At 40.5% G+C, this 12,783-nt stretch overlaps 1 protein-coding gene across 12 annotated transcripts in view; it reads right to left on the minus strand.

The window, feature by feature from the left end:
* Positions 1-12,783, minus strand: part of NAA16 (N-alpha-acetyltransferase 16, NatA auxiliary subunit) — a 104,664-nt gene that overhangs the window by 71,471 nt on the left and 20,410 nt on the right. For 9 of the 12 annotated variants that reach the window (XR_006277744.1, XR_006277742.1, XR_005290562.2 and 6 more), the window contains 3 exons: positions 6,842-6,946; positions 4,312-4,469; positions 1,459-1,593 (listed from right to left, as the gene is read on the minus strand). Coding sequence is in view for 9 of the 12 variants with exons in the window: in XM_038386774.2 (XP_038242702.1) it covers positions 1,459-1,593; positions 4,312-4,469; positions 6,842-6,946 (398 nt within the window). In the remaining 3 variants the exon portion in view is untranslated. Of the gene's footprint in view, positions 1-1,458; positions 1,594-4,311; positions 4,470-4,997; positions 6,818-6,841; positions 6,947-12,783 lie in introns of those variants that run through there. The other 3 variants (XM_038386793.2, XM_038386800.2, XM_043504547.1) reach the window with 3 other exon arrangements.

Genomic DNA, 12,783 nt, shown 5'->3' on the forward strand with positions numbered 1-12,783 from the left:
TCAGAGCTGGGTGGCCAGAGAGCAGCAGCAGCTGCTGGTCAGGCACCCAGCTCTAAAGGCAGTGCCCTGCAAGCAGCAGCAGAGCAGAAGTAAGGGTGGCAATACCATACCCTGCCACTTTTACTTCTGCCTTCACAGTTAAATCAGGACCCCTACAGTTACAACCCCATGAAATTTCTGATACAAATATCTGAAATCATGAAATTTACAATTTTTAAAATCTTATGACTGAAATTGAGCAAAATGGACCATGTATTTGGTAGGGCCCTATGTAGGCCATGAATTTGGTAAGCCCCTACACTTAAAAACAAAAAACCCACACCTTCTCCTCTCTCCCCACCACTCCTTGCCATTCTCTGGAAATTCTCAGACAGGCTATCCCCTTGAGATCCACTACCAACTGAACTGCAGAACACATGGAAACTTTACTATAGCTACAGTGAAACAGTCACCCACCCGCAGGAGCAGGACTTGCCAAGTCAGAGAAATTCCCTTCCAGTAAGAACATGCTTCAAGTTGGACCCCTTTCATGCTGGGAGATCACAATGATCTTAAACTATGTACCCAAACCTCATTAGCTACTAGTGAAATGCCTTAATGAAGAACCTTAAAGGTGGAAAACAGCAACTATTGAAAATTGTTCAGTAAAGCTATACAACCATTTAAGGGCAGGAAGAAAAATATTGTCTTCAGTTCAAACACAGGGGTAACTAAGAGGTAAAATATAGAAATCAGAAAAGTAGGACTGGAAGGGACCTCAATAAGTCAGCTAGTCAATTCCCATGCCTTGAGGCAGGACTAAGTAGACTAACCTGCTCTTCAAAATCTCCAATGACTCAGAGTCCATAAGCTCCACAGATAATTTGTTCCAGTGCTTTACTACCCTTACAATTAGGAAGGTTTTTCCTAATGTCTAACCTAAAACTCCCTTACTGCAATTTAACCCATTACTTTCTTGCCCTGTCCTCAGTGGTTAAGGAGAACGATTTATCACCTTCCTCTTTATAACAACCTCTTAAGTACTTGAAAACTCATCACATTACACACACAGTCTTTTCTTCTCCTGACTCAACAAACTCAGATTTTTTTTTTCTTTCAAATCTTTCCTTGTAGGTCATTTTTCATGTGTTTAGGAAATGCTGAACAGCTAGTGTGACTTTTTTCTGTATTGTAATTTAAACACATTACCAAAACAATTGAAACTGGGGTGATTATATTGCATTATTTTGACAAAAAATATGCAGAATTTAATTTTTTGGTGCAGAATCCCCCCAAGAGTAAAAGGTCCATAGATTAGCAGCCACAGATGCAATTATCTGCTGAAAAGGTCCCAAGATACTAAATGAAAAAAAACCTGTACAAACAATAGTCATTTCCCCCTTCAATATTTGTAGTTATTCAAATTCTGCTTATATAAGGAGAATTATTCATTATTATGACACAGTATATACGTCTTACCTGTTGAGTTTTTCTAAACTCTTCCAGGAGTTTTAAGGCCATATCATAATCTTTTAACAAATGATATGCAATAGCATATCCAATCCATGAAGCCCGTTGTGTTGGACGCAGCTGAAGTAGCTGATACCTTGTCTCCTTTAATAAAAAAAAAAAAAAAAAAAAAAGGAGAGTTCCTTCAATGAAGATGTTCTAAAATATCTCACTGAATCACAACTGTGATCACTACTAGTAGTATTTTAATCTTGAATATTACTGGAAGTCTTAAAAAGCAAGACCCAATTCTAACAAAGTAAATGATAAACAGTACTACATTTGAGTTATAGGAAAGTGGGATTTACACTAACTGTAGCATTCCTGACAAAGCCTAAAATCTATTTTAAAAATCAAGATAAAAGTTTCAAGAGCATTTAAGTGACTAAGTCTAATTGATTTTAATTATACTTAGGTGCCTAACTGCCTAAGTTGCGTCTGAAAGTAAGACAGGCTCTTAAGTCACATAGGCACTTTGGAACATTTTACCCTGCCTCTGCATGCTGAAGAAGAATTTGGATTTTTACAGTCAAGGAACAAAATAAAAGTTTCCCTTTGAGCAAAACAGACTCATGAGCATGGGAACTACCAGGTTCTCACGTTCATGTCTTAACCTCTCATTAATTTCCAAAAGAAATAAGGTTGCAGGGAGTCTGAAATCCTGCAGAATTATTCCTAGAAGTGTTTGAAGTCATCATCAGCAATAGTAGGTGGTGGCACAATAGCCATATTCGGGGAAGAAGAGGAGAAATAATAGTGTTGGTGAAACTTCCTCCTCTTCCTCACCTCATTCGGAGAGAGGCTCAATCTCTGGTGGGCAAGAGATTGATGGAGAAGGCAAAGATGTAGGTCTCCAGCTTTGCTGCATGACAAGCTTCCTCAATTATGTCGTGTATGTGGCCCAGGGATCCTAATATAGCCAATGTGGGGGAAACAGAATGTAGAGTTGCATCCATTATGGTCCATACCAGGGTTGTGTCCAGGTGTGGACTGCACACATTGAGGATATGTAGATGAAGTAGATTGCATGGGTTTCAAATAAGAGGGCACGATGGAGCCCCACACCTCATCTTCCTCCTTGTCACTGGGGAAGGGAGGCACCGTCCTCGGAGGAAAAAGGGAAGAATGTCATATACCAGTAGGTCTTTAGGATGTCTGGATTCCTGTGGTGAAGAGAGGAGCATCATCAGTACTGGAGCATGACTCAGTGCCAAAGGAGACATGCAGGAGTAATCAGCAAGTGAAGCTGAAAACTTGATGGGTGCCAATGATCTTGTCGGTCTGTAGCTCCCGAAGTCAGTCTGTCTCGGTCTCTAGAACCAAGAGTGCAGAGGGCTGTAGGTCTACCTGGTTAAGGTCCTTAAACAGATGTTTCGTGCTGGTATCAGAGGGCCCTGGAGCTATGTCCCCTGTCAGAGGATGTTGAGGTAACTGACCTCACCGGGGATGGGAGGGAGGAGAAGGAGGGTGGGCTGTGCCTCAGAATATGGGGAGGGAGCAGTTTCTTCTCATCAGAGTGAGAGAGGGACAACTTTCTTTTATGGGACTGCAGTAATCAGCAGATGACATGGCCAAGGGTGAAAGCTGCACCGGGGAAGAGTCCAGGCCTGGGTCTGATGCTGGATGCACTGATTTCTCCATGAGAAGTCACAACCAAATGTCATGGTCTTTTCTGGCCCTAGCAGTCAAGCCATGGCAGTGAATACTTTTGTGGGACATCTCCCTCTCCCAGACAGCAAATACACTGCAGTGGCTCTGCTGCAGATGCCGTCCCAGATCAAAGGCAGTAGAGAAGGAACTGGGGGGCAGTCGTACTGCATAGTGCTACATATACACCCGGCTCACAGCGCGAGATGAGGGAGGTGCACACATTCAGTCCGGTGGGCATTGCTGATTAAGATCTCCGATCTCAGGAGCAGAGGGTGCTGCTGCATGACAGTGGAGCACCCATAGGGACATCACTCAAAGAAGGAGGTGTCAATTTTTCTGAAATAAAATTAGAGAGTGTTTTCATTTTCATATCTCCCCATTTCTTCCTTTGGCCTTCTTACCACCTAGTTCCACTCTTTCCTCTGGCAATTTTTATAATGAGACGAAGTGAGATCCTGGTATTAAAGATCAATACCGAATAGTCTCTTCCATGCTCATGCTATATGCAGGTGAGGAGGAAACATAGCAGCATCTGCCTTTAACATACAGTGCTTCTTAATATATCTTGCAGCCAGCACGAGTGCTAATGAAGGTTTCAGAAGACATGGGATTAGCCCATGGAAAGTCAAGGACAGCATTAGTACTTACGTGAAAATGGGCTCTTCTGAACAGAGAAGCAAACAGCCCTAAATCCTTCCTCTGCCCAGGATGGATTCAAAGGCTAAGTGGCTACTGGCCATCTTAAAAAAAAAAGTATCCCAATAATCCTCAAATGCATTAAAAACAGGTGTAATGTGGAGGGTGAGAAGGTAGGCATCATCCATAAATTGAGGTAAGCAGTTCATGTTCTTAAAAGGCTTTGAAAATGTAAGGTGTGAAATGGGTGCACAGTATTAAGAAAAAACTACTATACACGAGTGAATTGGCGAACATTAGTTTAGAGTATGTTTGGCAATTCAGAAGCACAGATGGCTCTGTGGATCAGCTAATACAGAGTAATAGTAGCATGGCTGGCATCCTCTCAATACACCAAGTGCACCATTGCTGTCGTTCACTGCTCAGTCTTTCCTAGACAGCAGCTCAAATAACTTGCTACTTTTGAGTTAAGCTTACCAGATACAAAAACTAATAATTAGTAGTTTTAAAACATACAAATTTAAACAAAATACTTACTCTGTATCCTTCTAGATCTCGCATTTGGATCTGCAACAATGAAAGATCTCTTAGGATCTGTAGATTGTCTTTATCTAATTTGAGAGCATTTCGATAACATTTAATAGCTTCATCATATTTCTTATCAGAACGCTGCAAGAGTCCGTACACATGCCAACCTAATACAAGTTAAGGAAAGTGACAGGCATTCACATTTTTCTGAAGGTAATTATATTGTCTATGTATTATACTGACCAAGAAACTAGATTTCTCTCTCTGAGAATCTTCCATGCTATTAAGTATGATTACTTTTCTCAATCTTTATGCTATACATTTTCTTGTCCTCCTTTATTGCCAGCAGGCTTATTTAGTGTGCATTTACAACTATCATTGGAATGCTGAGGATGGGCAAGCCACTGTCCTGTACTTCTGAAGGAGGGCTACAGGTTAGGAGATTTTTTTCTCAACTCCAAGAAAACTGCAGTAAATTACATTGTAAGAGTCTAAGAGCCAAATAATCTAAAGTTAACAGTTTTACTAAAAATAAGCGATAATCATATCAAATCAAAATTTAATATAAAATAATATTTAACTAGTCTGGCAATTGCTGTGTTAAATAAGGGAGAGGTATAGTTCATTCAAAGAAGAAATCTTTCAGTATGCGTGCATCTCCAATTGACCAAGTTGGACTGTCAGTACCGTAATACCTCAGGTTTCTTCTAGCTTCGAAACATTGGTGATCTTGAGTGAGGACTTCCATTTTTCTCCTTTAAGTGCCCCTTCCTCTTTTACCCTGTGAAAGTCTTTGAACTCAAGGCATGATACTATGAAATAATCTAAAAAAAATCCAAATATTACATCTGGTGTGGTCACTTCAGTCATTAACTTCACAATCCTAGCAAATAAAGGAACCGACCTTGTCAAACTCTTTAGAACTCTCAAGTTGGCATTGCTCATTGATACAGCATCCTCTAGATTAGTAATTCTCAAATATTTTGGTCTACAACTCAAAAATTGCTCAAAGTTATCCCATGAACATCATATCCCACAATCCTTTGTGGGTTCCAAGTATTGTGGGATTGAAGTAGCAGTAACTTTATTTAACCGTTTTGTTGACTGCAAAAGGTGGCACAAATGGCTTGTGGAATAGGACAGACTACTGTCTTTGAAGAGGTGGGAGTTCTCTGAAAATTCTGGCTAATTTTCTTCGAGTGGGAAGCAACTGCTCCTCCCAAAAAAAAAAAAAAAAGTTAGCTCATCACACAAAACAAAAGAAAGACTGAAAATTTCTTAAAATGGTAGAATACAACTAAGTGTAAAAAAATAAATATCCTGTACAAAGCCAAGATAGAGCATTGAACAGATCTAAATAAATGCAGAAGCTGTACCAAGTTAGAGCTTGTCCACACAGAGACTTAGGCCCGGGCTACCCTGGGGCAGGGTTCGAACTAAGATATGCAACTGCAGCCAAGCTATTCGCGTAGCTGAAGTCGAAGTATCTTAGTTCGACTTACCTGGCCGTCTTCACTGCGGCGAGTCAACTGCAGCAGCTCCCCCATGGACTCCGCTTACGTCTTCTGCTGAGGTAGAGTATAGGCGTTGATTCGGGGATCGATTTATCGCGTCTAGATGAGATGCAATAAATCGATCCCCAATAGATCCATCACTACCCGCTGATCCAGTGGGTATTGAAGTCATAGCCTCAGTGTATGTCAAGCTAAAGTGTGAATGTATAACTCATTAAAAAGTAACCTGCAAGGCTACAAAAGTTCTATACTGTACATGAAAACGCACTACAGAACTTTTACTGCACATCACGCTAATGCACCGTACAGTCACATCTCAGCTTACCATGCACTACATCTGTGTGGACAAGCTCTAAAACAGAAGCTAGAGCTTTAAGAATACCAGCTATAGTAGTTAAAAAGATTTTGCTCACCATGAAGGAAGTTGTCTCCCAAGGTTTCATTCTTACATGCGTCCATCTAGTCAAATTCTAACCCGCATTACTTTATAGTATGATCTACTTTTGCTGTAGCATTGAAAAATTGACCAAATCCGGATTTCTTGTACTGTACAAGCAAATGACACTGATGATTTTATATGCACAACTTTCAATTTGCAGCAAACATTTAACAATGAAGTGCCCACAATAAAGTGTGAGAAGGCATCCAAATGTGGGAAAAACACTTTAAAAAACCCTTGTTTTTATTTTAGTCAAAGAATTTTGTTTTTAACAAAGAGTAGGACTGCTTTGCAGTGTCCTGCATCTACCTGAATCAGAATTTTTCCCATCAAATTCTCTCCCTTTTCATAATGCAGGTACCTTGCACACATGGCAAATTTTTACAGGAGAAAAATTTCCTACTACTTTTCTTTCACAATATAAAATAAGGTCTGTTTTAAAGAAATCAAGAGAATATGTACTAAAAGGCCACTTTATGGACTTCAGATTTTTTTTTTAATTGGACCTCTGATACATAAGAACTATTTGTGCAACATAAAGACAATCAGTATAAAAAAGGTCAAGTTATGCCATTAGAAAGGATACAGACATGACTCTTTACATCATTACGAAGTCCTTTACGAACGAATTCGTATGCTTCTTCTTTCTTCCCTAAACAGTTCAAGGTCAGTCCTTTCATAGCCAAGGTCTCTGCAGAAAACATTTTGTACTTGTGAATGTGAGAAATCAAGATGTACACCTACCATTTAGGGTGACTGTAACAGATTATACTCTGTACTCACAGCCTACGCACTATTATAATAATCTTTATAAAAAAGTATGCTTCTAAGGCATCATTTGAAAATTTATAATTTGCTGGTCAATGCTGTCCTGATAAAATATATGTACCAACACTGTATGTGAAGTTGTAAGATTCCAGTGTATGGTGTTCCAGTAGAACCTCAGTTATGAGCACTGCAGGAATGGATATGGTTCATAGCTCTGAAATGTTTGTAACGCTGAACAAAACATTATGATTGTTTTCAAAAGTGTACCTCCAGTTCCAAATGAGGTGTGTGGTTGACTGGTCAGTTCATCGCGCTGGTGTTAGTAACTCTTAAGGATCTACTGTATTAACATATGCCAACACAGGTTGGCAAACAAGTCTGTCCTAAACCAAGGAATGTGCTTTGCTCTGCTTAACTTGCATTTAAGCAGTAAATAGAGTCATTAAGCTAGAAGGAAAAACAAAGGAAGCTCAAATTGTTGAGAAGAATGCAGCAGGGAAATTTTTCCCCAAATATTGTGTGTCTCCTGGAACCAAGCTGGAAATATTTTTTCAAAGGGGGTAGATGACTAAAACCATAAAAAGGAGGGAGAAGGTCCCACACCACTTCCTCTCTCTCGCCATCAATTCACTGCATCTGAAGGGATAAAAGTAGCAACCGTTGGACTGGAGAAAGGGCCCTGACCTAAAGAGTTTGGTCAGCAAGACTGCTGGAAGCATATGGTAAGAACTTAGCTTTGAATTTAACATATAGTTTGTTAAGTCAGGTGTCAGTAGCATTTTATCTTGTAACCATTATGATTCTTATGCTTCATTACTTATACTCACTTAAAATCCTCTCTTTAGAGATTTTAAGTGAGTATAGTGCAGTGGAAGTAATCAAACGTATTTCAAGCTCCTTCTGCCAATGCTTGCTGTTGGGATTTTCCGTACCCTTTGTTAGAGTTCTCCTGTCTGTCTCTTTGCTGTGGAGCACTATTTTGGGGGGTTGCTGTTCTATTATTTTATTTAATCCAGTGTGTTTAAATTGAACTGTCTGGAAAACTCTATAGGGGAGGCAAACTGTATGCATATTATTTCTATTAAAGAAATAGACTGAATATAGCTTGTATACTGTTGCAAAATCCTACTTCAATGCCTCAAGTGGCACAGCAGTGACCCTGGCTTGTCTGACAGTGGAGTGTATCCTTCAGTAGGTTTAAAGATGCTATTAAGGTGTCAGACTACCAACCCAAGAGAGGACAGCTGTCCTCCTTTTTAAGGTTGGGTGCTAGCTAAGTTGTCAGTGGTGCATTTACCTCCTCAGCATAGCCAGGGGGTGGATGAAGAATGGCTAAAACAACACGAATAAATGGGCCCTAACTTCTTGTGTGCCCCTCGATCCGTTCTACGTTGATAGTGGGAGTTCAGTCAACGAGAGGCTGCTAAGAATCTCAGGGGCCAGAAAAAAGGACTGCCCTCTCAGGGTGCACCTATAACTGCAGGACACTCATGAGAGTCTGTCCTACACAAAGGAATGTGCACTCTACTTAATTTGCATTTAAATCAACCATCTAATGGAGGAGAAGGCAAGGACAGCCTGCGACATCCTTGGTCTCTGCAAATCACGATGAAGAAAGGAGATGGAAGTGAAGTGGATACACAAAAGTGCTGGGAAAAGGAAAAGGCGTGAGAACCGTTGGAGGAATCTGCTTCATCATCAATAAGGAATGGTGTTCAAAACTCAGCTCCTGCAAATTCAAGTCATCATGCATCTGACTGCTATACCTCCAGCTGAACAAGAAAAGCACCCTCAAGATTATTCAGATCTATGCTCCCACAAGCACAAACAAAGATGATGATGTGGAAGAATTCTATCAGGAGCTCGAGGAAACCCTTGCTCAAAAATCCACTTACACTATCGTGATGGCAGATTTCAATGCCAAGAGGAAATGAAGGTGAAAAGTTCATTGGAAGATATGTCATCAGCGAATGAAATCCACAAGGAGAGTGGCTGGCAACTCTGGCGGAGACTACAAAAATGTTCATTGGTAACACCTGGTTTAAGAAGGCGGCCAAGAGGAGGTGGACATGGATTGCACCCAATGTGAAGAAGAACGAGATTGACTACATTCTGATCAATAAGCAGCGCATTGTACAAGACATCTTAGTAGTACCATCATTTAACACCGGTAGTGACTATCGCTTGCTCAGAGAACAGCTCAACTTCAATGAAAAGCTGGAGAAGAAAGTGCTACAGATGGCAAATCAGAGAAAGTGACCAAAAATATTTGATGAGGCAATCTTGAAAGCCAACATTTCCAAGGAAGACTGGAGTCTTCTAGATAACTACGATAAGGATTATAAAAACATTACTGATAAGTTGAGGCAATGTGTGACATTAGCTGAGAAAGAAAGGCTGAAAAGAGCAAAGGGAAGAATCTCGGGGGAAACACAGAACTTGTTTGAGAAGCGGAGGAATAGGAAGTGAAATGATAGTGACAAACTTGAGTACTCCCTCCTCTGCAAGTTGATAAGACAATGACTAAAGGAGGACTTCAAGAAGTACCAAAATGAAAGGCTCTCAGAGACAGCTGAAGATCACAGAAGCCTCAAAAAATGCAAAATGGAATTGACACTCTACAGGTCAACAATAATGGCGCTGAAGAACAGTGATGGAAAACCAGTAATTGACAGAACAGGGATGGAAGTGGTGTGCAAAGATTTCTACACCAAACTGTTTGTATCTCAGATAAAATGTTCCAACAGATCAACGATCATGTACTCCAGTCCTTGTCAGTGAAGTTAGACATGCAGTTCATCAAATGAAGGAAGGAAAAACCACAGGTGGACTGACAAATTGAATTAAGAGCTGGAGGTCAAGATCTCTGGGAAACCCTTGCTCAGATGTTTAGCTGTTACTGGGAAATGCAGAAGATACCGTTTAGCTGGAAGGAGTCCAATACCATTCTGCTATTCAAGAAGGGCAACCATGAAGATGTAAAGAACTATCATCCAATACGTTGCTCTCACACATCTACAAGCTGTCCACCAAATAAACCGACTCTCACAGAGTCTGGACGAGCAGCATCAGAGAGCAGGCAGGCTTTCGAAGGAATTTCAGTACAACGGACCATATTTTCACTATAAACCAGCTACTGCAACGCTCGGGAATACAAATTCTCTTTATGTATTGCCTCCGTCAAAACTATGAAAAAGTGTTCGACAGTATGGAGATCAGTGAAGTGTTGAAAGCTCTTGCAGAACAGGGCATCAACACAAACTATTAAAGGACACAAATTCTGACTGCACTACAGATATAACTATTTTATACTACCCTTCGCATCCCAGTTAAGCAAGGTGTGAAACCATGTCTTCTTTTTTCACCGAAACTCTTTGCAGCCTGCCTTGAAATGGTAATGAGGTGGATGAATCGGAAAGGTGGAATCAACATCAATGGAGAGCAGTTAAACCATCTCACATTCACAGACAATATTGTGTTGATTGCCGAAAATACTATCAAACTACAGGAAATGCTGTGAGAACTCAACACAAAAAGCAGCCAAGTTGGACTGAAAATTAACTGCTCCAAAACCAAATTTATGCGGTCTGGTACCTTGCTGAAAGTCCAAACAATCAAAGGAGAACAAATAGAAGTTGAGCAATATCTCTATTTGGGCTAAGAAATTAACATGCACCACCATCAGGAAGGGGAACTCTCACGAAGAAAGCAAGCAGGTTGGTGTGCATTGAATTCTATCACATACCTCTTCCGAGGGGGGCGGGACCCCAAACCAACACATGCCAGCCTCTTCAACTCAACAGGACTCCCAGCAATGTTGTACGGCAACAAAACATGGGCGCTGACAAAGACAGAGAAGCAGCAACTGTGTCACAGAGAGGGCGATGGAAAGAAGAATTCTGGGCATTTCAATCCATAACTGAGTCCCCAGTGAAGTGATCAGACAGCAGAGCGGTGTGGAAAATGCGATGGGCGGGCATATAGCGAGGCTCACTGACAATCGATGGACTGCAACTGTTGCTGAGTGGTACCCACAGGAACTGAAATGACTACTTGGCTGACCTCCAAAGAGATGGGAAGAATTTATTGTATAAAGACATGGCTGCACATGGAGAAGGAAGGCCAGGATATGAGAAGAATGGAAGATGTGTTGTGACGGGCGCAATCTATATGAAGGCTGAAGGATCAAGGTGATCAAGGATATAGTCTGTATTATCCAGGAGAGGGCTGGGCAGTACAGTACATAGATTTCCCCCCCAGAAATGTACAACTAGGGGGTATGCTGGTATCACCCTGCAGTATAACCAAAGCTGAGGGGGAGCTCCTTCAGTATGGCATTGTGAGGCATCTGAGCCTGCAGGGCAAGGGTGACATAGCTGCTCATTACTCTGGATTGTCACAGGTGACAAGTGATAAAGATGCAAGATGCTTTGAATTTAATTCAGTAACAAGTTCATCAGTGCATTGAGACTAGCTTAGATCAGGGCAAAGGCTTAACAGTGCTCAGCACCGCATTACCGAAGTGATTTGATTCCTGGCCTCATTTTAGATAGCCAATATCAATGCTCACTAAGATACACTTTGTATTTTCTATTTGTCCTTCTGTAAGCAAACATCTGACTTGCTTTCATGCAGTTAAGATTAAGTGACCTGAAGTAATTTTTACAAGTAATATATTTATGCTCTAGATAATTAGGGCAAGAAGAAAGGTCCTATGATTAAAGGATGAGATCAGAAGCTGGAAGCAGGGTGGATTTGATTTAAATCAAATTGATTTAATCACTAGTCAAGAAGACTATTCAATCATGATTTCTACATAAAAGTGCATTCTTGTTGGTTGTTATAACCTTAATACATATTCTTCACACCTCAGAGATAGATGTACCATTCATAAGCCAAATTTTTTTTTAAAAACAAAACAAAAATTAAGATCAACTATGTCAGCCAGGTCAACATGAGAAACTTAAAATACTAGCTTCTGCAGCTAACTCAGTCAACTTCACCTTCGTTTTCCTGTTTGTTCATAATCTGGAAAAGAAAAACAAGCTTTTCTGCTTTTTCAGGTCCCAAATGATTTCTCACTTTGGAATGAATTAGTCCAAAGGAAGAAAATAGTCTTTCTACACCAGCAGAAGAAGTTAATACTGTTAAAAGTGAGATCATCACTTTAACAGTCTCTGAATCCAAGTGCTTAAGTGATTTCCACCAGTTCACTGGTGTGACTCTCTTTAAAACATAGTCAGAAAACAAATTGCTTAAATGGTTCTTATTCCCAAACTGGATCTCTTTTATGGCCTGCTGCCATTATAGGTTTTCCCTTCTAGTGAGTGACCGGTACGGTAGATCTCAAATCAATAAAAGCTACACTCAAAGACCTCAAGCCTTCTAGAATATGCTGCTCAAACAGTTTCATTTTTGTTTCTACTGCCTGTTCCTCCCTTCTCACATTTATGTCCAGACTTCTTCTCCTTCTCCAGATCTACTCCACCCCCAACAATCTTCTTATTCGTTGAACTTTCTGAAACTGCATTTTTAGAGAGGTAAGGAATTGACTTTGTACACAAATTTGCAGAGGGACAATAAGGTTGAGGTCTGTTATTTCTCACCTCTATATATTTATTTATTTAAACATGCTTGTTAATAGCAAAAATGCATCTCTGGAGACAAATCCACAGTTTGAGCACTGCAAAACTGTGCATCTCTGATGGTATCTTCTAGACTGAGCACCGAGTCCCACTGGGTAGATAGAAAGTTTAATCT

The sequence above is a fragment of the Dermochelys coriacea genome, chromosome 1 (genome assembly GCF_009764565.3).
Source record: "Dermochelys coriacea isolate rDerCor1 chromosome 1, rDerCor1.pri.v4, whole genome shotgun sequence".
Taxonomy (NCBI): domain Eukaryota; kingdom Metazoa; phylum Chordata; order Testudines; family Dermochelyidae; genus Dermochelys; species Dermochelys coriacea.